The 25596-nt window shown below is 52.4% G+C and overlaps 1 protein-coding gene across 1 annotated transcript in view; it reads right to left on the bottom strand.

Moving 5' to 3' along the window:
- The window catches only part of Plcg2 (phospholipase C gamma 2), a 122114-nt gene extending 97245 nt beyond the window's left edge, over positions 1-24869 (bottom strand). The window contains exons 1-2 of the mRNA XM_076837622.2: positions 24786-24869; positions 20065-20303 (exon numbers count right to left, since the gene is read on the bottom strand). Coding sequence (XP_076693737.1) covers positions 20065-20260 — 196 coding nt within the window. The 5' untranslated portion in view covers positions 20261-20303; positions 24786-24869. The remainder of the gene's footprint in view (positions 1-20064; positions 20304-24785) is intronic.
- Between the last annotated feature and the right edge of the window lie 727 nt (positions 24870-25596).

Genomic DNA, 25596 nt, shown 5'->3' with positions numbered 1-25596 from the left:
AAGTGAGGTCCAAACTGAGCCGAGACTCTCAGATAAAAAGGAACTCGTCTGAGGAGAGCGAGGCTAAGAGAACACAGTGACACTCGGGTGCTAAAAGCCGAGTACCCAGCTCCCTGGATGCTCATGACAGCCATGCAAACTAGGTGTTGCAACCTCACTTCACAGATGGGGGCCATGCACCCACAGGGAGGAAGTGTCTGTGCCGGGCCACGTGACAGGAAGGAAGAGAGGGAATGGCAACCTGGTCCGTCTTGCGCCTTGCCTCTCAGCACCGGACTTCTCCTTTGGGCTCAATGAGGGCTCACTCTTCTCCAAGGACTAAGGATGCTGGCCCACAAGCAAGGGGGCTCACCTGGCCCTGGCCCGATGCACAGTATCTACTCAATAAACATTCAACAGAAGAATGTAGGTGCCCTCTGAGCTCTGCATGCACATCTGGTGTCTCCTTGAAGGGCAGAACTTCTCTCCTTGCCCAGGAGAACTTCTGCTACCAGCTGTGTTTGCTGAAGCTACGGCCATACTGAACACCATCACTGATGGGCATCTAAAGCTGCCCCAGGACCCTGTGCCAGGAAAGCAGACCGTGAGCACCCCTCAAGAGAATGGCAGATGAGGGGGACACTGTGGGCCACTGGATGACACAGCCATGATATCCCACAGTTCCTTTCACCATGCAAACAGATCTAGTTCCCCTCCTTGGCCTGGTGACCTACTTTGACCAATCATAGGAAGAGACAGAAGAGACATCGGTGAGTTCCAGAGCCTGGACCTCAGTACCCACTGAGGCTTCTGCCTGCCACCTCTGAGAACGTCTCAGAGACATCAGGAAACTGGGCTTACCCACTGCAAGATGAGAGGCCGTGCGGCGAGCAGGGGCTCCTACCAATGGCCAGCCTGGGCTCCCTGCCACTACCTCCCACCTCTGTCCTCGTGGAGGGCACCGGAGCTGCCTTTGGTGATAACACATCCAAGGTCAAGGCCCAGTGAGATACCCTGACCACCAGGTCTCCATCTCTGGTGGGTTACAGACAGCTGCTCTTCCCATCAACAGGTGGAGTCCATTTCCCATCCCTCTAGTCCAGCTGGCTTTGTGACCAACTTTGGCCAACAGAACACAGTGGAAGCAACACTCTGCCAGTCTCAGCCTAATCCACTTGGCAACCACCCTGGCAACACCAGGTGAGATGGGGCCCCCACCCCAAGCCCTGCCCAAAGCCCTGCCCCAAGAGTTCTGGCTGTTTTAAGGCCCCGTGTGCATTTGTTACGCAGCAAAAGAAAAGTTAAACAACAGCTCAACGCTGGTCTCCAGGCCTGGGGGGCACATCTTCCTCCCCAGTGATAGCCACTGGTGATGGTCTTGCCCTTGGGGAGCCCGAGACCCAAGAGAAGCAAGGCCACCCCTCCTTATTGGTAGTGCCAACCAAAGTGCCCAGCGGAGCACTGAGCCAAAGATTGCACCGGCCCAGCCCCCAGTCTCACTCCAGCCCCAGGTCAGTGCCACCACATCCCAGATGTACTGATGCAGACACTGAGTGGGAGAGCCAGGAGCCGAGACCAGGCTTGTGAGATGTGAAGCTACGTGACCTCCCAAAGCAGAGGGACCACATCAGGGTCATTCCAGGAAATACAGGCTCACACCCTTCTGGGGTCACAGATTAGATGTGGCTGTGGGCCAGAAAGGTCACCATTAGTCAGTCTGGTTGCTGTTTCCTGGGCTGCCATCAGATGCAGAACTTCCCCCAGACCCCCTGGTCGAGAAGCAGAAACTACTTTCACAGGCACCGGGAACAGTCACGAGGACATCTGACCAGTGCTGGCCTACTTGTCACCACAGAACAGCAGGGCCTGGGACACTGAAGACCCATGAATGAATGACAGGAGGGGCCGTAAAGCCCAGCAGAGCAAGCGCTGGGCCTGGGGCCGTTTGAAGCAGCCACGAGGCCAAAGCTCACAAGACAACAGAAAACAGGGCACCAGAGAGAAGGCAGAGGACACCTGTGTGCAGCCTGGGGCCAGAACAAGAGGACAGAGAGCTGTGTGTGACCTCAGCTGGGCACAGGATTCTTCACTGCACCATGTGGGGGGACCGTGCACAGTGGATGACCACAAAAGTGAGTCCTGGTTAGGGGCTCACAGATCACTGTTGGTGAGTAGGCAAATTCACAACCACTGACTCCACAAACCATGAGCAAAGATGCCGAGAGGAAAATGTGCCCGCATGTATACACACACGCCCCAAGGGACAGAGAAACAGGGAGTCCCGGTGTGGCCAAGCCCACGTGTTTCCCGACACAGGCAGAGGTGGCTCTGTCCTCACCCGCGCTCCCCAGAACAGGCCAAGATGGCGTGCGAGCAGCTTCTTTGGGAGGGCACCTCAGGAGTCACTGGAAGGTGGGGGACGGGCAGTGAGACAGGGGAAGGGACACACCCTAAGGGAGTATGTTATCAGGTCCATCACCCCCACCAGGGAACTCAGAGCCAGTGCAGAACATGCAGAACTAGTGGTGTGGATCGAGGGCCGCGGAGGGGATGGAGGAGTCTGGGGTTGGATGCGCCAACTCCACGCCCAGCACGGGCACCCCTGAAGGCGACACCCCCCTGGGCTTCCAGGCCATCTGCACACAGCTGGGTGGTCACCCCCCAGGCATTTGCAGCCAGCAGCCTGTCGGGCAGGAGGGAGACAAGGTCCAGCTCAGCACTAGCATCCCCAGCCACTCCAAACAAATACACACCCTCCTCCCTGCCCAGCCGTGTGAGTGCTCAGCCTTGGGCAGACTCCAGCAAGCACAGTCCAAAATGCCTGGAGGAAGTCACCAACCCCGTGGGCCCCCATCTTCACCACTCAGGGCCCTTTTCTCCCTTGATCTCATGGGAGCCTCATGGCACCCCAAGGATCCCCGTTTTGCAGGGGGAAGCAGAGGCTCATGGAAGTTAAGGTGTTTGCTCCAGGCCATGTGGTCGATGGCAGAGCTGGGGCCACATGGCCCTCTACCATACACCGTTGGCCCTCCCACTTCTCTATGAGGGTCTTCTGGACATTTTGATCTTGAAGCATCAGGGTTCGAACCCAAAATAGTCCAAAGAGCCATGGAATGCAAAATTGCATAGCCTCTTTGAAAGCCAGTCTGGTGGCCCCTCCAGAGGTTACACCAAAGGAGACCATGTGATCCAGCGAGCCCATGTCCAGGCACATGACCCAGAAAAGTGGAAACACTAAAGCCTGCATGTGGATGCTCCTGGCAGTACCATTCACAGAGCCAAAAGATGTCCATCAACAAAGGAATGGCCATGTTGAATGCAGTCCAGTCACACAATGGAATGCCATTCAGTTATAGAAAAAGAACCAGGCACTCACACATGCCACCCCATACAGCAGCCCCGAAAGCACAATGCTGAAGACGCCAGACACAAGAGGCCACAGCATGTGCTGCTCTCCCACTGCAGAATCCACAGCAGAAAGCTGATCAAAGGTCACCAGGGCTGGTGGAGGGAAAACATGAGGAGTGTGGCTGCTGCAGGATGGGGGGGGGGGGTGTCCTACTGGAGGCTACGAACATGCCCTGGAGTTACAGCATTGGCTGCACAGCCTTGAGAACACTTGTACCTGAAAAGGGTGAATTTTATGGTGTACAAATTCAGTCTCGATTCTTTAAAAGCAAGTAGGAGTTCAGGTGGCGAGACTTCCAACCAGGCTGGCAGCTGCCCTGCAACAACCCTAGCAAGGATGAGGCTCCTCCACGGAGACGAAGAAGCCCTGGGAGGAACATGCAGGCTGCCCTTAGGCCTCACACACCAGCTCTGGAGGGACAACCCAGAATGAAGACGGGCTGATCCAGGGAGACCCGACGCAAGGAACAGGACTTTGGGCTGCATCAGGACAATAACCAAGAAGATTTCTCATCTGTCTGCTCGTGATGGTGGGTGGTCAGGGAGCCAAGGGTAAAGGAGGCTCAGCAGCCTGGCAGTGGTGGGTATCCAGACATTCTGGGTCTCAGCTGAGACCAGGATCTCTGCCCCTCGAGGACTCTAAGGTAGTGGCTGCAACCCAGAGCCTTTGGGTCAAATGCACTGGTCTAAATGTTGCCACTGTTAACATCTTTAATTGAGGGAAGTCACACAGGAATTCAGAATTCTAACATCCCTTGAAAAATCCTGGATGTCGATTGGCAGGCCCAGTAAAAACACCACGCCCCCTCCCCAGGCGGGCATGCACCCCCATGGGCACAGCGCTGCCCAGTGAGAGCTGCTCATTGTGCTACCAACCAGCCTTCCACCAAAGAGGAGATGCACCTTTGGAACCCATGGCCTCGACTGCTCCATTGCCTCCAGATCCCCAGAGCAAACCCAACAGCTCAGTGTGGACCATTCCATTTTCTTCCTCTACAGGATCCAGGACCAGGGCCAGTGATGGAGTGAAAGGGCAGCTTGCACCCAAGTCAGTCCCACATGATGGCACAGCGGAATAAGAGGCAGCAGAGCATGACCTGGTCAGTTCTGCATAGCTGCCCTCAGATCCAGCTGGCCACTTCCCTAGCTGGGTAACCCTGGTGACTGCCCTCTGTGCCTCCCTTTCTTCATCTATATAATGGGGATAAGTATGACCTTGGATTGTGGGATCAAGCAGGCAATAATACATGGAACCCTCTCAGAACAGGGCTGAGTGTATATCAAGAGCTCTACAAGCATCAGCTCTGGCAATGCAGGTGGTGACAGCAACGGGGATGATAATAGGTGGGGGGTGGATGAGGGTCCTGCCTTGTATGAAGCCAAAAGTGGCCCTTTTGCCTACAAGTGGCTCTTTTTTTGCCGCCTGGACCTCAGTCCTCCTCCCACGGACCGTATCACCCAGCCTGTGGCTGGCCAAGGATCCCACAGGACTGCCCATCTCGCCTGGGCCTGAGCCTCCTCCCTCTTTCTGGTGTAAGCAGGTGACCAGGCTGGCTCAAGACACCAAGTTACCACGTCAGTCACCATGTCCAGCAAGACAGGCTCTGCTGCAGGCCCCCATGGACCACCTGACATCACGTCACAAGACTCCAAATGGAAATCTGGACTTGCAATGTGAACCGGGGAGCCTGGGTGGCAAGGAGATTGGCCAGGCCGAGAACCGGCAGCGGCGAGGACTGGTCCTCTGCTGCAGGCACCCAAGGCTCCCAACTTCCCTGGAGGAAAAGCCCAGGTCCCCAGCAGTGGCCTCCAAAGCCTCACACCGTGGCCTCCTTAACCCCCACCGCCCTGCTTGGCCTCCTCCCACCTGGAGCACCCAGCCCCTCGGGCTTGGTGCTGCTGCTCCCGGTGCACACTTCCCCAGTTTCCACGGAGCTCACTCATTTCCTCCAGGTCTCTACCCAATGCCACCTTCTCAGGAGAACCCCAGCTCCAGCCCTCGAGGTCTCCCTGCCAGGGCTCTATTTTCTCCCACACCCATGTAATTAATTCCATCAGCTTTACAGTGAGTGGTGGGACCCTGGGACATGTGTCCGCAGACTGCTCTACGTCCTTTTGATACTGCGGATTGCCGAGTCTCAAAGAACACAGAAGCTCCCAGCTACAAGCTACAGAACCCAGGCAGCGCCTAAGAGAAGGTCCCCCAATCACCACCCAGTAATTTGCAGAAGCACAGCTCGAACAGGATGCCCAGACCCAGCCACGGCACCACACCTAAGTCCAGGGCAGATGCCCAGGTGGACGAACAGGCAACAGATGTCCAGGAGTCCAACTCTTCAGCCTCCAGGGGACATGAAAACCGTGGGACCTCACCAAGCAGAGTGACAGCTCGGTCACCACAGCACCTGCCACATGCAGAAAACTGGGTCATGCAAAAGAGAAAAGAACTGTATTCTAGAACCGCGTGTCCATGGTGGCAGCCACTGACCACATGAAGCCTCGAAATTGACTTGGTCTGAATTGACATGTGATGTAGCTCTAAAATACAAACTGGACTTTGAAGATTCAGACCCAAAACAATAACATTAATTGTCTCATTGGTTATATTGTATATATGTTTAAAAAATAACTTTGGATATACTGAATTAAGTAAAATGTATTTTCAAAGTGAGTTTCACCCATTTCTCTTTTCAACTACACACATGACCGACACTGGTGGCATATGTCATACTTCCCCCAGACAGCGCTGGCCCAGAAGTTGCCAGCTGTGGCTTCACAGGGTGGAGAGGTGGTGGGAATGGGTGGGGTAGGGAGAGCGGGCCTCTCTTCAGATCTTTTTTCCCACATTCTACTTGGGTTGCTTTCTCACTGTTGAATGCTCAGGGTTCTCTGTCTATTTTGGACACAGATCCTTTATCAGCTGTGTATTTTGCAAACATTTTCAGTCTAAAGCTTGTCTTTTCAACCTCCTAATGATGTTGGGCACACAGTAATTGAGGCTGACTGGTACAGCCCCTCCCAAGGGCCTGGTAACCTTGTCAAGGCACTCAAGTTCACTTTACTTATCAGTAAAAGGGGCAAAACTCACGGGCTGATGGTGATGACCACACACTATCCACGAATACACACACACACCCAAGCGCCTCACTGCACACATGCTGGTCAGGGCCAACGCAAATGGCAGATGCTCCATCAATGCAATAAGTACCACTCCTTCCAGGTGCCCTACTTCTGCAAACACACCCCCCTGTCTCAGTGCCCACAGTGCTTCCAATGCCATTTTCCTGGCCCCTCTTAGAAGTGGTCAAACAGGAAGCAGAAGTGCTCAAGTGGGCAGCTAGGAAGGGAAGCGGCAGCTCCAGAACTTTGCACAAAGGGTCACTAACTTTGGACACCCTGGGCTGAGGCATCGAACCTTGAAATGATGGAAGCCTGACTCACTTCATGCACGACACAAGCCTGAACATCCACTAAGCAAACTGAGACAGGTTACCATCTGCAAAAATGGGTCCTCTGGAGGGCTGCGGTGGTATCCTCAGAAGGGACAGCACGTCACCTCGCTGGGATGGTATGACAGATAATGCCAAGTGTTGGGAGGATGTGGAGAAGTTGGACTCCTCGTGTGTGGCTGGTGGGACATAAAATGCAGGACTTTTCTGGAAAATGATTGTCATGGCCTCTTAAACAATTAAACAGAATTAAAAATGACCTAGCAATCCACCTTTGGATACATAGTCAAGAGAAACAAAAATATATCCACACTAAGCCTTTAACACAAATGTTTACAGCAGCGTCCTTCATAGGATCAGAAAGAGGAAACAACGTAAATGTCCATCAACTGAAGAATAGATAAATACCATGTGGTCCCTACATACAGTGAGCTTACTCACTCACAGAGAGAAATGGAGTCCCAGTGCATGCCACTAGGCCGAGGAACTTCAAAAACATTATGTCAAATGAAAGAAGGTTTATGCCAGAGGCCACAGATACGTGATTCCTTTATAGGAAGTGTCCAGAACAGGCAAATGCAAGGAGTAGATTGATCATTGTCATGGGGTAGGGAGAAGCAGAGACGACAGTGTTAGGGAACAGGAGCTGAGCGTGGTGGCACATGCCTGTGATCTCAGTGGCTCGGGAGGCAGGAAGGCTGCAAGTTTGAGGCCAGATTCATCAATTTAGCAAGGCCCTGAGCAACTTGGAAAAACCCTTTCTCTAAAAAAAAAAAAAAAAAATGAAAGAAAGGGGAGGGGGCTGGGATGTGGTTCAGCACTCATTGGATCCAATCTCCAGTTCCCCCCCCCAAAAAAAAGAAAGAATGGGAAGAGGATTTTGTAAGGAACAATGGAAACATTCTAAAAATGACTATAATAATGTCTGTGAATACACTAAAAACTCCTGGGTTGTACGCTTTAATAGGTGAATTATATGGTATCCTAATTATGAATCATGAGTCAATAAAGTCGTTGTTTCAAAAATTAAAATGATAAAATTTTAGGTTCCTTCTCAAAACTATAAATCAATAACTCAAGGTGACAGTTATACATTCAACAGCCAAAGCTCCCGAGCACCTACTGGGGGCAGCTGGACAGAGGACAGAGACGAGACACCGCCTGGCGGAAGCAGCTTCTCTTCTTTCCATCCCAGGCTGAGCTCCTCTGGCAACTCTGCACAGCCATATATTTTTAGAACCAGTTCCAAACTGGAAGGTCACCCGAGCCTTTCTCTTGAGGAAGGAAAACGACACGCGGTCCCCATCCCAGCAGTCAGACCAAGCAGGATTGAATCCCAGCCGCCAACCTTGGAGCGTGACTGCTCTCCGTCCACATCAGAGTTCTCCTGGAGAACTAAGAGAAACATCAGATTTGGGGGTCGATCCTGGGACCTAGAGGCAGATCAGCAGCCCAGGCCACAGCAAGGGCTCAGCCGCCCCCCCTCCAGCCGCAGTCCTGGTGGTGCTGGGGCGGACCCGCGAGCCTCCAGCCAAGAGGGGCCTGATGGCTCCTGAGGTTTCCCAGCCTGGGCCAGAACAAACAGCCGACAGGAGGGAAGGAAGAGGAGCCACACCCGCAGGACCTGGTCTGTGCGATGCAGTTGTGACTGTAAAAGCTGCGGCCCAACACGGGCAGGGTAGCGGGGGACCTGCGAGTCAGCGGGGGCTTCCTGGGAAACAGGAGCCCCTGGGCCCAAGCCCACCTCAGAGCCTCCCCATCCTCCCAAAAGCGACTCAGTAACACGTCCCGAGGAACATGCCCAGGACAGAACATGCCCAGGATGAATTGAAAATTGTAAAACTACATAATACCCCAAAACTAGGGCATTGGTTTAAAAAAATAAGCTGGAAAACTCTAGTCCATCAAAACAAGATGGAAGGGGCTGGGGCTCAGCAGTAGAGCACTCACCCAGCACAGGCGAGGTGCTGGGTTCAATCCTCAGCACCACATAAAAATAAGTAATAAAATAAAGGTATTGGGTCCGACTACAACTAAAAAAAAAACTGAACATGGACGACATAGATTTGTTGGCAAATTTTCAAAATAAGGGGGGGAAGCATGGAATGATAATACTGAGTCGTGAGAATTACTAATACTCTAGGGAGACTGCAACTACATGAAAGATCTGAAGTAAAATCACACAGTCCCATCAGTTCACAGAGCTGAGAGAGAAAATAAATCATTGTGTGAAGCCACTAAGTTTAGAGTGGTTTGTTATATACTAAGAGAAAATTAGAACTTCTTTATCAGATTAATAATATGACCATATTTTTCTCTTTGTTATCATTTTCAATTTATTCAGCAAGCATTTACTAAATGTCATGTACTGTGACAGGCTCAGGGCATAAATAAAGTACACAAAATACCAAAATAATAATAATAATAATAATAATAATAATAATACTCTCTAGGGAGCTAGTGTACACTCAAGGACTTAACTTATTTATATTCTATTTCTTACAAATAAAAAAGATCCAAAGCCAATATTATAACTTGTCCAAGTTGACTTGAAGAGTGTATTAGTTTTCTGTTGCTGCTATAACAAATTATCAGAAACATGATAGCAAAAGACAGCTCAAATTTATTATCTTACAATTCCAGAGGTCAGAAATCCAACACCAGTCTCACCGGGCTAATATCAAGGTGTCAGCAGGGCTGGGCCTCCCAGAGGCTCTGAGAACTAGTTCCCTTGACTTTGCTAGCTTGTAGAAGCCACCTGCATTCCTCGACTCCTAGCCCCTTCCTCCATTTTTTAAAGTCAGCAGGGTCCCGTCTTCCAATGTGACAGACCATCGAGACTTCATCAGACCCACCTATAACCCAGGATAATCTCCCATCTCAAGATCTCTAACATGATCACATTCGCAAAGAGCCTTTTACTAAAAAGGGCAAGATATTCACAGGTTCAGGGGATTAAGACATGGACATCTTTGGGCTAGTGCAGCATTAGGGGACCCTATTCTGCCTACCAGAGAGTATAGAACTACTACCCCCGCTAACAGCAATGGAGGCTCACTCTCATCTAAGCCTTGAGATCCGTGGCAAACACCATCTCAACACGCCAGACATGGTTACCTCCCCCAATCCAGTGAGGGAGACCCCACAGTGCAACCCATTCTACGGATGGGTACACTGTGGCCATGGTCATAAATCTGGGAAGTGGCAGGGCCGAGATTTGAATGCAGGGAGTCAGACCCTAAAGCCCTCCCTCCTGAGCCTGGACTGTGTGTCATATTATTCTCTAGACCAGCCTCAACATTTAAATTCATTATAATAAGATGGTCACTATAGAGTACCAAAGGGAAAAGGCAGATTACTAGCATGTCCGGGGAAAGATTACCCTTGGTGAAACATATCTACATCTTGGGGGGAAAAAATAGGCGGGGCAGGAGGTGGGGATGTCGCATGTAAACACTCAGGGTGGAAAAGGGGATTTTTCCTCACCCCAAGGTAGTTTATTTCTACTAATGAATCCTATTGCTTCTAGGGGGCAGGGGGAATAGGAGTTGTTTTAATTAGGAGAAATAAAGCTAAGTCAGAGAGACCCGATCAGAGCTGCCCTGAACAGGAAGCTGGCACGTCACCTGCCTCGGCACCCTGGCCTGACCCCTTGCTACTCCAGGGACCCCACCCTTCTCCAGCCATGCCCTGCAGAGGTCCTTCCACACGCCGAGCTGGCAGCAGCCAGGGAGAGCCCAGGGTGGCTGGTCTGAGGAAGCCAATAGGACCAGGCCCCAGGCCGCAGCCGAGACCAGCACCTCCTGCCTCTGCTCTGCAGGGTCTCTTCCTGCTAATGTAATTTTGCTGGTTTCCATTCTACAAATTAGTAAGTTCCCATTGGTTTTCTCAGAACACATCCTTTACACACCGAGATACTTAGCCCCCAAAACTCTCGCCCACCCGTGGCCACCAGCACACACAACCTGTGCAAGGTGAAAGCAGCAGCTCACGGCTTCTTCCCAGTGGTGCTGAGACAGGGGCTCAAAACAGCAGCGCAGATGCTGCCCACAGAACTTCCCGCCTGTGCACACCCCTCCTGCAGCCCCGGCTTCCCCTCCCTGCAGGAGGGGTGCTTGGCCCTCCGTCCTAAAGGCCAGAAGCTGAGATCAAGCAAGGCTGGTCGGTTCTGGGGGGAGATGGTCCCTGCCCTCTGTTGGCTTTGGCAATGGCCGGCACCTCAAGGCTCCTTGGCATGCAGCTGAGTCTGCCTCCCCCCATGGGCTCTGCTCTTCTCGTGGGGACCCCAGCACACTGGATGAGGGGTCCACCCCAGCCCAGGATGACTTCACCTAAGCTATGCGAAGACCCCGTTTCCAAATAGGCTCACATTCTGAAGCCCTAGGATTGGGACCCCGACATACGGACTTCAGGGGGACGCACTGCAACAGGCACCTGCCCGCAGCCCCAGGAGCAGAGGAAACCTCTCTAACCCACCTGCATGTCCAGCCAGAGCTGCCCAGGCCAGAGGACACTGACCTCAGGGCGCGCCAACTCGTGCCCACACCATGGACAGCTCTTGTGGGACTCCCCCTCCCCTGAGAACCACAGCCAGGCAGCCAAGGTAGGGACGGGGGGTCGTGCTGGGCGATCCAGCTTTGGCTGCGGGAGAAGGACCCAGAAGGCAGAGGAGGCAGAGGAGGCTGTCTGCGGGGGACCGTCTCCACCCCGGGCCGCCACAGAGCAGGAGGCACCCAGCACCCACAGTCTCCATCTGCCCTCCTCAGCCGTGAGGCTGCTCGTTTTCCCGAATTCCCCCAAGACCTCAGATTCCCACAACCTCCCTACTTGTCAGGGGCCATGGAAGAGCCTAGAAGGATGCCCAACAAACCCCCTTCCCTTCTGGCCCACCCTTGCAGCTAGTCACATGCCAGGTCTGTCACCAGGAGGTGGGAGGAAAGGGCACATGGGTTCCAGGCCCCACCTGCACAAAGCTAGTGAACCACTTTCCACTCTTCCTCCCCGACATAATGACCACACAAGGATCTTACAGTGAGTGGCCTCTACACCTTAGGGGCTGGGTGACAGCAGACTGCACGGTCCTACCACAATCCCACTGGACCGTGACTTGAGCAGGAGGAACCTGTATCAAGAAGTAATTTACAGCTGGGTGTAGTGGCACACACCTATAAACCCAGTGACTCAGGAGGCTAAGGTAGGAGGATCACAAGTTTGAGGCCAGCCTCAGCAACTTAGTAAGACCCTGTCTTAGAATAAAAATAAAAAGGGCTGAGGATGTAGCTCAGTGGTAGAGTGCCTCTGGGTTTGATCTTCCGTACTGTTAAAGAAAGAAGAAGAGGAAGATGAAGTAGTCGTAGTAGTAATTTGTTACTGTTGTCAGCCTCACTTACTAGAGAAGCTTTATTGCTGCGTCCTCTGCTGGAATGCTTTCCCTCCAAAGCCTCCCGTGGCTCCCTCCTTCTCATCTTCAAGTCTTTCTTCAAATGTCACCTCCACCAACAGGCTGCTTACTCTTTGTCACAACACTGTTTCTTTCACTCCTAACATCCATCACAATCCAAAAAGACAGAATGCATTGTTTTGGCTTTTTTCCATGTTTCCTGAGACCACAAGCTCCTCTAGGGAGCTCTACCGTCCTGTTCACCTCCTTCCCCAGTGACAAGCACCAGGTGGGGTGACACACGAGACCCTCCTGGAGTATTTGCTGAATCATAATCACGTTGGTGCCCGTCATCCAGAGTGGAAGACAATCCTTGACCAACAGGAAAAACCAATACCCCGCCACCCCGCGTAAGGCAGGCAGGGCTGTCAGGCCAGGAAGGGGAACACCCTGGAGGCCCCAAGGTGGATGCACCCCAGGGGGACGCAGCATCGGCCCAGAGCCAGGAAGGAAAGGGGCATGGTGCCCCGGAAGCCCCCACATCATCTCAGCCCTGCTGTGGTGCCATTCCCTCTGCATCCACAGTGACGCCGACGGCGGGGACAGCAAGTGACACTTAGCACGTCCTCTGGGCCAGGCTCCTCGGAGGTGCCTCAGGACTGCCTTTTACTGAGTCCTGCAGGGACCCTGTGGGAACCACCCCCTTATTATCCTCATTCTACAGAGACACAAAGAGGTGACCCGAGAGGTCCAAGGCCACACTCCTAGCAAGCAGCAGGGCCAGGATTTGAACTCAGGCCCCTGGAGCCTGTGCTCCTGTCCAGCCACCGCCCCGCTGTACTGAAAAGTCCGTGTTCACGGGCCTCGGGCTTCGGCCCAGTCTCACTGTGGGGACGAGGCTTCACGGAGGCAGCACAGGGGCCACTGTCAGGCAAGGACGCAGTGAGACAGAGACCAGGGATGGAGCCACCGAGGGCAGCACACTACAGTGACCCACGCACGCCCATGCTTACAGCAGCACAAGGGCCAGACTGCGGAACCCGCTAGGTGCCAGCAACCATGGACGACGATGAAGACGAGGTAGAGACGCACCACGGAGTTTTATTCAGCCATAAAGGAGGAGATTATGGCATTTGTGGGAAAGTGGACGGAACTGAGAGCAGCAGGTTAAGCAAGATCAGCCAGACTCCAAAGGTCAAGGGTCATGTCTTCTCTCACATGTGGAAGGTAGAGAGGAAAAGGGGGGCAGGGAATGGTGGGGAGATCTCATGAAATCGAAGGGAGATCAATAGAGGAAAGAGACCAGGGAGGGAGGGAGGAGGGAGGAGGGAAAGGGGAATACTAACAACCAAACCACACCGCGTGTGTGTGTGTCTATGTGTGTGTGTGTGTGTGTGTGTGTGTGTGTGTGTGTGAATATTAACAAGCCGCCATTAGGTATGGTTATAATGCACCAATAAAATATGGGAAAAAAGAACCCAGTGAGAAAACAACTATTTCACTGTTTCACAAACTTTCTAATCTATTCTATTATTATTATTTTTTTTTAAATAAATGGGAACCCAGGATGGATTCCAGAATGAGCCAAGGTCCACGACAACCTGACTTGGCCGCCCCTGGCCCCGCAGGCCCTTTCCCACACTTGGCTCAAGGTCTCCTCCGGGGGCTCCCTTCCAACTCCCCACGGGGCCAGGCCCCCAGATGAGACTAGTCTCCTTCCCCTCGGCACCTCCAGCCCCGGGCTCACAGGCGCTGACCCGTTGCCCTCCTGCCATAGCACAGAGTGAACAGGACCCTGCAGGCTCCCAGGCAGGGCGCTCCTTGCATCCTTGGTCACACTGTGAAGAAAGTGACAACCCTGAGCAGGAGAAGGACCTTCCGACAGGAGGTGGAACGGGTTCCAGTCGTAGTCCTGCCCTTTCCTGACCTCTGCTGGCTTTGGGCATGTCACTTGGGCCTCTCTGAGACTCAATCCCCACATAAGCAAGATGGGAATGATCCCCGATTCTCAGGATCGTCTGGAGGCGAGAGTCGCACAGCACACACTTACACAGGGACTCCTGCCCAGAGCACCCTCGGGCCGTCGACGTTACTACTATTACTAGGAGGCAGGCACCAAGAACCTAACTCCACGGCCACAGCGCCTGCTTGACAATCTCCTCCACCAGCGGCCACACTCGCCCGAAGTCAGCAGACAGAGAGACCGTGCCTGAGCAAGGGTGGCAACTGGAAGAGAAGCTGTTCAGCTGGGATGGACTCGGTCCCAGACCCCCAAAGCAGCTCGTGGCCCCGTCCAGCCTCCGCAGACCCATGAACAGGCTCCCACGGCACATTCCAGGCCTCCCAAAGGCCTGGGATCAAGGTGACAGCTCAGGCTCAACCTAGAGAGGCCCAGGGGCAGCCCCTTCCTACCAAGAGACAGCACCACTGGGCCAGGAAGGGAAGAGCAGCCACACACTGTCACCACAGTCCCCAAGCTCCCCCCACCTGCAGCGGCCCCGGCTCAAGAGCAAGAAAAGTTCTCTCCTTAGCTCTCAAGGCAGAGGGTCAGAGAGGGCAGGTCCAGCCCCACCCCCTGTGCTGCAGATGGGTCCGAGTGTCCCCAGGGGCCCGTGTGCCAAAGGCTTGATCCCCAGCCCGTGGCACCACTGGGAGGTGGCGGGAACCCTGAGAGGTGGGGTCAAGGGAGGTCTTTAGGCCACTGGGTTGTATCCTTGAAGGACAGACTTTCACTTTCTGGCCAAGAGCAGCTGTCCTCCGCCATGCACTCCCACTATGAGGTGCCACCGCAGGCCCAAAGCACAGAGCCAGCTGATCATGGACCAACACCTCCAAAACCGGGAGCCAAGCAGACTTTTCTCCTTACAGGCCGACCACCTCAGGTGTTGGTTGAGGTAACACGAAGCTGACATGTCCAAGTGGGAAGGAAAAGGAAGCTGACAGCCATGAGCTCCTCAAGGCCCACCCCCGCTCACCAGAGGCCGGGCTGGGGACTCCCCACCCGTGGCTTTTTACTTTTGGCCCCTGTTGTATTAAGTTGCCGCGATGCAATGTTTCCCACATACAGAAAAGTACAGAAGATGAAATCCACTTAATTCTCACCCCATAGGATAGAAACCACCATGACCTCACTTGATGGACATGGAAACAGGACATGGAGTGGCATGTCCACTTCCAGCCACACCTCCAGCCAGGGGCACAGCAGGAACGTGAGCCACAATTCCAGGTGTAGGATTCTCAGGTCCTGTGATAGCATGTTGCCCACCTGGATGACACGCCACTCCCTCCCAAGGGGAGCAACCCTGTACTAAACCTGAGCCGGCTTAGTGACCCGAGCTCCTGCAAGGGATTTCCTAGGACTTCCAAGGCCGTCATAAGATGCCTCGCAGCTGCTGCCTGACCCCACCATGTGGTAAGCCCCTGGTCAGCAGTCTCACTGAGCCCTTCCAGCCTTCCACACCAAGGTACCACATGTGTGAGTGAGGATTCTGGAAATTTCCAGACCAGGTGACATACCAGCTGAGCACCAAATGACCATAGCCCAGGCCACAAAAAAAAAAAAAATGAAGACTCACCCAGCAGGGCTGGTCCAGATCTCAGCCCATCTGCATCATACAGTATCCACCAGACACCTGGCCAATCTCTACCTCACTCACAACACTCCATCAGAGGCCTCCTCCATTCCCCACCTGGCCCCCACCCCAGAAGGCGAGAACCTTCTCTGCTTGCCTGGTATCTGGCGCACACCCTAGCTGTGCTACCAAATCATGTGGTCTTTCAGTGGCTGGACTCAGCATCTGTCACCCACTCCTATGGGCTGGAACTCCATCCTCCCTCCTCTGCAGAGTCTAAAGAAAACCCATTTCACCCGGTGACACTCCAAAGCTCTAAGCGAGGCAAGCACAGAACCACCAGTACTTTGTCCCAGGTAATTTTTTGTCCTGGGGCCTGTCTTGCATCCCCAGACAGCATCCCTGGCCTCTGCACCACAGATGCCAGTAGCACTGTGTCCCCAGCTGTGACCACCCAACACCACCAGACTCTGCCGAATGTCCTGTTGGGCAGGGGGGAGGTAAAATCACCACGGCTGTGAACCACTCACTTCCTTAGATGTCACCCAGGTGCATTGGTCAGGAGTGGGTGTCACCCAGGCCTACACTGGGGTTCTGATGCCTGTCTAAAAGGCAGGGTGGGCATTCCAAGCAAAATCCTACCTCGTGTGCATTAGAATAAGCTTCTGGAGAAGGTTCCAGCGACAGGAACTTTTAACACCCTGGCTGGTGTTTCTGTGGGCCAGCCAGGCTTGGGGCCTGCAGGTCTTCAAGAGAAGGAGCCCACGGCCCACTCTCCATGTGGCAAACGGCGTCCACCTTACCATCTCCCTCCCATCCCACAGGCCCCGCCACAGCTGCCAGTTTCTGGGCTGCCTGGGAGGTGGGCAAGGCCAGTGGGAACTCACTGCCTAAACATAAGGACCTTTCAAAGCAGGGCTTCCAGCTGTCACCTGAGACCTGCTGCCTCTGACGCCAGAGAGACCTTTCAGAAAGCTCGTCAGCCTCACTGGTGACAAGAAATCAAATTCAGAACCACGCCAGGCTGTCAGACCTGTGAATGGCCAAGTGCAGAAGCCGTTGGCATGTGGGGGAGGGTGTGGGCTCTCACGGAACTCGTGGCTGAAGTGGAACATGCAGCAATCTCTTGTGAGGTGTTGCCAGGCCGCCCTTTAAAGTTGAAATACACTGTACCCTTGAACTCTCATAAGTCTCCCAGAAAGCCAGCCCCACCCACCGATGGTCATATATGCACATAATAATGCAAGGACACCACACCGTGGGTGGCAACATAAATGTACAGTCACTTTGGAATCTTGCAGTTCCTAAAATGACTAAACTAGTTAGTATGTGGCCCAGCATCTTCACTCCTAGGTAAATACCCAAAGGAAGAAAACATACATCTACACAAAAACTCGTACACAGCCAGGCGAAAGTGGCCCATGCCTATAATCCCAGTGGCTCAGGAAGCTGAGGCAGGAAGATGGCAAAATTCAAATCAGCCTCAGCAACTTAGCAAGGCCCTAAGCAACTCAGAGACACAAAATAGGGCTGGGAGTAGAGCTCAGTGGTGGAGTGCCCCCGAGTTCAATCCTCAGTACCAAAAAAAAAAAACTCTTACACAAATGTCCATAGTGGCATTATTCACATTAGCCAAAAGGTGGAAATAACCCAAATGTCCATCAACAGATGAATGGAGAGACAAAGTGTAGAATATCTCTATGATAGAATATTATTTAGCTGTAAAAAGGAATGATTGGCCCATACCACAAAGAGGATAAATCTTGAAAACATTGTACTAAGCCCGTCACAAAAGACCATGATAGAATCCCTTTTGTGTGAAATGTCCAGGACAGGGAAATTTAAACAGTAAGTTGGGGCTGGGGTTAGTGGGATGGTTAATAGGCATGGGGTCTCTTTTCTTATTCTATTTTTTATTAGTGCATTATCATTGCATATAATGATGGGATTTGTTATTGCCTATCTGTATGTGCGTGCATTATAACAATTTGGACAAGGGGTCTCTTGGGGAGACGAAATGTACTAAAGCTGACTGTTGTGGTTACTGAATACACTTGTAAATATTCTAAGAGTTCTGCACTGTTCATTTTAAATGGGTTAATTGTATGTAAGATATGGCAATTATCTCAATAAAAATGCTTTTCCTTTCTTTGAAGAACACAGGGGTAGCTACTGCAGCTAGTAATAAATGCCTAGAAACAGCACAAAATGTCCATCTGTGGGCTGAGCTGTACACTGTGACCATGCTCTGGAATGCTATGAGGCTGGGAAAGAATGAGGCAATCCTGATAAGGAACCACTCCCAAGTGAAAAAAGAAATGAAGGTAAGAAATCTTACATAGTAGTTCTCATTTGTGGGTGGTTTTTTTTTTTTTTTTTTTTAATCTCTTGTGAATTGAGCTGCTAAGAACATTGATGTGGCTGCATTACTGTAGTATGCTGATTTTAAAGTCCTTTGGGTATAGACCAAGGAGTGGGATAGCTGGGTCAAATGATGGTTCCATTTCAAGTTTTCTAAGGAATCTCCGTACTGCTTTCCAATTGATTGGACCAATTTACAGTCCCACCAGCAATGCATGAGTGTGCCTTCCCCCACACACACATCCTTGCCAACATTTATTGTTGTTGTATTCTTTTTTTTTTTCCTATATTCTTGATAACTGCCATTCTGACTGGCATGAGATGAAATCTTAGAATAGTTTTGATTTCCATTTCTCTAAATATTAGAGATGTTGAACATTTTTTCATATATTTGTTGATTGAATATATGTATATCTTCTGAGAAGTGTCTGTTCAACTCCTTCACCCATTTATTGATTGGGTTGTTTGTTTGGGGGGTGTTAAGTTTTTTGAGTTCTTTATATATCCTGGAGATCATTGCTCTATCTGACATGCGTGTGGCAAAAATTTGCTCCCAAAATGTAGGCTCTCTTCACCTCACTGATTGAGTCCATCCCATTTTTAACCCTTGATTTTATTTCTTGCGCTTTAGGAGTCTTGTTAAGGAAGTTGGGGTCCTAGATGCCCTTCAATAGATGAATGGATAAAGAAACTGTGGTATATATGCACAATGGAATATTACCCAGCATTAAAAGAGAATAAAATTATGGCATTTGCAGGTAAATGGATGGAGCTGGAGAATATCATGCTAAGTGTAGTAAGCCAATCCCCAAAAAACTGAAGGCCAAAGATTCCCTCTGATAAGTGGATGCTGATCCGTAACAGGGAGCAGGGAGGCGTAGGAAAAATGGAGGAACTCTGACTGGGCAAAGGGGAGGGAGGGGTGGGAGGGTGCATGGGGGCAGGAAAAATGGTGGAATGAGATGGACATTATTACCCTAGATACCTGTATGACTGCACATAGGGTGTGAGCTACATCATGTACAACCAGAGAAATGTAAAGGTATGCTGCAATTGTGTACAATGAATCAAAATGCATTCTGCTGCCACATACACTTAATTAAAATAAATTAATCATTTTTTTTAAATCTCCCATTACAAAAGCACAGGATATTTCTGGAAGACAAAAGAAACTGGTAATGAGCTTGCCTCTGGGGCCTGGGGGAGGTGGCAGGGGAAAAGACATTTATAAGTTGACTCCCAACTCCCAAGAGTACAGCTTAATTCTTCAATTAAAAAGCAGTTAATAAAAATAAAAATTAAAGCAACATTCTGCAACTGCAAATGGTTGAAGTGCCCTTACTCTTATTTGTTAGAAACAGTCTTAGAAACTTCAGAAACTGAGCCAATGGCCCAATCTACCAGGGCTGGGAAAGGACAGGGACCTCTACCAGGACCAGAAGTTTATTGGAAAGTGACAGAGGGTTCAATGACATGCTCTCAGCCCCTGGACACAGAAGCAAAGGCCTGGGCTGCAGCCCCCAGCTGGGAGTCTCAGCAAGCTGGGCTCCACCAGCCCCTACAGCTGCCATCCCCGACACTGGCCGAATGTCATTTCCAAGTAGGCAGCTGGGCCTCTGGGACTTCCCAGGACCTTCCTGGCTCCACTTCCCCACCTGCTCTAGGCCTCCCCCTCCCCAAGACCCCTAACAAATGGCAACACTGGGGTCCGTGTGTTTTGTTCCCAGGGTGCTGGGAATGGAACCCAGGCCCACCCCGTGCTAGGCAGGAGCTCTACCTCTGACCCCCAGCCCTCACTTATATTAAAGATGCCAAACCAACATTCACTGTAACAACTGTAATAGCCAGAGGAGGAAGACGAGAAGGCGCTGGGGCCAGGAAAGATGGCCACGCGGCCACCCCAGCTGGTACTCACAGAAGCCCTCGATTTTGTCGGCAGTCTTGCTCCAGGCCACCTGCCGTGTCTCCATGATCACCTGCACCGTCCTCCGCTCAGGAGTGGACTTGCGGAAGCTGAACACAGTCATCACTGTCCCCAACTCCAGGGCTCTCTTGATCTGACTCTTCTCGTATTCTGGAAGAGCGTCCACGTTGACCATGGTGGGCATCATTGGTCCCTCCGGGGAGGTGGGAGAAGGCAGCAGAAATAGGAGGCTAGAAGAGCAGAATAAAGGGGTGAATCGCTTTTAATAACTGAGGGGTTGCTTAGGTAACAGGTCATGGAAGTCAGGCCTGTCGGGATGCACTTTAAGAAAAGGTTCTGGAGATGGAGAGTCTCTGGCCACTCAAAGAGTCTAGGCAGGCCACAGAGGTTTAAATGAAGTCAGGTATGGGAGGAGCCCCCAATCTCAATGTCCCAACTGTCAAGCGGGCTTTGAATAACCAAATCACCCCAGCATGGTGGTGGTGACCCCTTCTCTCCCTGTAGAATTATTTGACTAGCCAAAGCAGCCAAGACTGCACCCCACCCCAGCAGCCTTTTCTACCCTGCTAGGGAATTTCTAACCACCCCTGGGCTGCCTGCCTCTGCCCTGGCCCCCTGTGGTCATCAGTCCAGTGGTCAGAAGGATCATTTTAGAACATGAATCAAATCATGACACTCCTCTGCTCAAATCCTGCAGTAGTTCCCCGAGCCCTCACTCTGCACCTCCCCCACTAACCTGCCCCAAATGTCCAAAGGCACAGTGACTGTCCCCTGAGATGGCATCTAAGAGTGAGGGGAGATGGACCACCAGGGCCTACCTTGCTAGCTGGCTGCCACTACAAGAAGTCCCCTAAACCCCCTGGACTCATTCTCACTCCTGTTTAAAAAAAAAAAAAAAAAAAAAAAAAAAAAAACCTGACATCTGTCTTTTATAAGGATTAAACAAGATACTATGTTTCAGGCCCTTAAAACAATGACTCTCCTTAGATTTAGCCAATTTGACTATTACCATCAATTGTTCTGTGTGTCCTTCTTATCTCCTCCCTTTTCTCCAAATCCCAGAGTTGTTGTTACTCTGTAACCTCCAAGATTACAAAGTAGCAATAGAGAGAACTTTCCCAGCCCAGAGACCAGGAAGTGAGCGGCAGAGGTTCACCAGGTGGTATGGCCTTCCAACCTTCTCAGCCTGCAGTTAAATTGCTCAAAATCTGAGCCCCTCCCTTTATAACCTGGGGCAAACTGCCCTCAAGGAGCAGCTGGTAGAGGAGATGCTAGAGTGTGTGCACCCCTGGCACACACTCACCTTAATCAGCCGGTTGGTGCTTACATTAACCAAGCGTCCAACTCTATGCCAACAGGATGCAAATGAGGGGGAATGGGGAGAGGCTAGGCCTTGCCCTTTGCCCCTTCCTCCTTCCACTGCATGCCCTAACCAGAGCCACCTTCGGGCGTGCTAGCAGTGCATAAACTCACTAATTGCACCTGCTCTCTGCCAAGGTGAGCACCTGACAACCCTAAGGCAGAGCCAAGGGCAGCCACAGAGACACACATGGGCCACAGGGCAGGGAGAAGATCCCCACGTTGGTCTGGGGTGGGGTTAGGAGCTTAGAAGGCTCAGAGAAAACTTCTGGGGGAGCTCTGGATCCCATCTTTAAAAAAAAAAAGATGAGCCAGGAGGGAATGAGATTTCAACCAGAAGAACCCACTAAGCAAAGACTGGGGCAGGCCCAGGAAGGACGCCAAGAACTCTGTGGAGCCCTCAAACACATCTCCTCAGGGAGCCCGAAGTTACCTCCTGCTCATCAGCCAGGAAAAGGAATGAACGGGGTGCCCCATGCCCAGCTCACCCTTGGGAAGCACCCATGACCAGCCCTCCCCAGGTGCCACACCTGTCCATCAGCTGTCTCAATGATAAATGCCTGAGGGGAAAATGAAAGTCCTGAGAGGAAACCACTTGCTCAAGGTCACAGACCGGGGGAGGTGCAAGAACGGGAACCCAGTCTGAGTGCCACGCCCCTCATTCTTCAGCACCTGCCTTCTAAACCTCAGAGTCCCATGGTAGAATCTGGCCAGATATTAACTAAACTGGCAGCCCCTACCCCTTTCAACAGAGGTTAAGGGACTTGTCCAAGGCCACACAGCTCCCGAGCTCCCCACTGCTAAGTCTCCAGGGCAACTCGGGTCTTTCCAACCCTGACCCTGGGAGAGACTTGGACTTAACCTTCCCCAGAATCCAGTTACTCCTCGCTCAGAAGCCCAGGGGTCAGCTCAGCCATCAACACCAACTCTTTGATGTTGCCTCTCACCAAGTGGAAAGAGATCCTTTCAGCCAAAGATCTTTAGGGTCAACCACCAAATTCCATGCTTTAGCACCTAAGGCAAGGTCTCCAAGGCCCTGACCCCAGGGAGGAGCACAAGTCACCAGGCAATCTCCATTTTGTTTCCGCTTTTTTATTTTAAAAATGAAATAGCCTGGAAGTCCTTTTATTTGTTGTTATTTTGTTTCTCACCCTTGATGGGTAACTGTGTGATATGGTTTACAGTGTAAATACAAACATGGCTGAGATATAATAAGAGGTTTTGTCAATTTTACGTTTCATGGCCTTTGCTTTAAAGTGAACTTGATACACAAGAACCCCAGCCCAGGAAACAGAGGCTTTCTTCTCTTCAAAGCCCTTTGCCTATTTTGGGCAGTACAGGACTTCATGAAACAATTCTGTTAAACCTGGCCCAGCTGAAGCCTGAGCAGTGCCCGCCCTCCTGCAGGCCCCAGCCACTGCTGCAGCCGAGATTTTCATAGAAGGAACCGAGTGTGGGGGCAGCCACAGGCCAAGCGGACCTTGGGTCAACTTTTTCATTTTTTAAGGGCAACCTGTGAGAATCTTTTAAAATATGAAACATGCATATGCTCTGATCCAGCAAGAACACGTGTGAAAAAAGAAAAGAGAGACATGGAGAAGTTCACTGAAGAGTTATTTGTAGTAGAAAAACAGTAAACAATTCCACTGCTCATCACGAGGCGGGGAGAGGGATCTCTGAATGGAAGATGCACACAAAAGAATTGGGGAGCCACTGAAAGAATGAGGGAGATCTATAAGCAATTTGATGTGGAAAGATTCATGAACAGGGCTGGGGATGTGGCTCAAGGGGTAGCACGCTGGCCTGGCATGCGTGCAGCCCGGATTTGATCCTTAGCACCACATAAGGAAAAACTAAAAAAATAAATATTAAGAATTTTTTTTAAAAAGAAAGAAAGATTCATGAACTACTGGACCCGCATGCTTTGCGCGAGCCCCTGACTTAAATTACATTTCCTTAAAAGCTGTCTGCTTACAAACTCAAGAGAAGGGTCACCAGTGGAGGCTAGGAGAAGGGATGACTCCATTTTATGTTCATTAAAGTGGTGACATAAGGATACCCTTTTCTTTTTTTGAGTTTTTAACCGTTTTTTAAACTAAGAAATGTTTCCAAAAATTTTCTCACCAGTAGTTCTCCACTGGCTCCACCAAGAGGGTGCAGAGGGGCTATTCATGGGGGCCCTGCTTTAGCTCCTCCGCCTGCTGCACCTGGCCTGGTCGGGGAGGCAGCACCAGCATTAGGCAATTTAAGCATCAGTGAGGCTGGTCATGCGGAGCCCTGGCACACACGAGTCAGCAATCAGGACGACTACTTGGGGCCAACATGAACGTCCAATTCTGTAAAGCCTCCCTGCAGGTCTAACAATAAGGAGGATGGTCCGCACTTATGCAAAGGCCTTTGGCCAGGGGTGGAAACTGCCAGAGTACCCTACCCATGGAATGGGCTCCAGTTCTAACCCAACCCCGAGAAGCAGGCTTGGGGGTCCTGCAGTATTTAGGGGAGAAACCAAGACTCAGAGGGCTCTTCAAGGTACCCCAGATCACACAGGTGGAAGTGAAATTTAAATTAAGTTCTGACTGACGAGGCCACCTTTTTCCCTTTTGCAGTGGCACCCCCTCGCCCCACCAGCCTCTCACCAAATTCAAAACAAGGTGCCAAAATGACTGGGCCCCGCCTCCGACGGAGTCCGGGCACCAAAGGCCTGGTGCAAAAGGGATCCATCCCACCCTCGAATTCTTCCGCTACGAGGGCAGTGACCTCTCTGGGGTTCCCAAACGTGAATCGCACAGGCGCGCACATACGCTCCCGCACACGGTCGTGGGGCGCGGGAGGGACTCCCGAATTCCCTGGAAACTCCGAGCGTCTCTGGGGAAGGTCTGCGCCTTCCGCGAAGTCGCTCCCGCCCCCCACCACCTGGGTAATACGGGAAGTGCGGTCCCCAGGGTCAGCGAGCTCGGCCGAGGCGATGAGGAGGGACCGCGCCACCGGCGCAGGACCCCTCGGCTGCAGGAACCCCGAGCGCCGGCGCTGGCGCGACCCTCTAGCCCGGGACCCCGCCGCGTGGCCCCGACTCCCATTCAAACCCGGGCTGCCCGGCACCGACCCGCGAGGTGGCGCCGACCGGGGTGAGGAAGTGGCTGGCGGCTGGGCCGGACCCGCGCCGTCACCACCCCGGCCCGGGGCACTGCTGGCCGGGAGCCCTGACGGCGCGCCCCACCCCTGCCCGTGCCGCCGGCGCTCGGGCCAAGTCCCCGCGGGACGCTGCCCACCGTGCGCGGGTGCCCCCGGGGCGCAGGTCTCCAGGCGCAGGTCCGGGGTGTCCCGCGTGCGCTCCCGCCCTGCCGGGCGCTCACCTGGCCGCGCCGCCGGGGCGCAGCCGCCCGCTCGCCGCGGGTCGGGGCTCCGGGGCTCCGGGGTCCCGCGCGCCGTCCGCCGCGGATCCGGCACTCCCTGCAGCGCACCCCGCCGCCGCCGCGCTCCCACTTCTGCTTCGGCTGCGGCCCGCGCCACGTGACTCCGCGGGGCCGTCCCCCTCGTCGCCCCGGTCCGAGGCGGGCCCAGACCCGCCCGCCTCCCTGAGCGCCCCAGCGCAGCGCCCCAGCCTGGAGCCCGCCTGAGCCCGCAGAGGGAGAAACTGAGGCAGCGCGGGGGCTACCTGCCTGCCCCTGTCACTTGGCCAGATGGAGAGAGAATTCCCCACCAACGTAGCACTTATAGGGCTCCTGCTGCACGTGTGGCACGCACTTGGTAAACTGTCCTAATCGCCCTTCCAGAGGCTGCGCTGGAGTCGGAGCACCTGTTACTACCCTAAGGCAGGTCACTTAAGTACCGCAGGTTCAGTTTCCCTTTTTGCAAAACGTGATCAAAGTCCCAAAGATTGTGTTGTAAGGAACAGATTTAATTGATGCCCCATTTGCCCAATGAGAATGTAAAAATTCTTCAGGAAAAAACTTGCTTTTTTCCATTTCAAACCCTTCCTATGCACATTTGATGGAAGTATCCTCTGGGTGGCTTTAAGTCACCTTCAGAGCTGCCAGCGCACTCCAATTGCACTTCTAAGGTGCTTGGGTCACAGCATCTCTGAATCCAGGACTGTCCTCTCATTGTAAATGCTGTTTTGGCAGCCACTGGATCTGTGCTGCTCCGTGGACTCGTGGCTTACCT

This window comes from Callospermophilus lateralis, chromosome 18 (genome assembly GCF_048772815.1).
Source record: "Callospermophilus lateralis isolate mCalLat2 chromosome 18, mCalLat2.hap1, whole genome shotgun sequence".
NCBI lineage: Eukaryota > Metazoa > Chordata > Mammalia > Rodentia > Sciuridae > Callospermophilus > Callospermophilus lateralis.
Note: the sequence above shows the minus strand (reverse complement) of the source record. Positions and strands in the feature narration are given on the sequence as shown.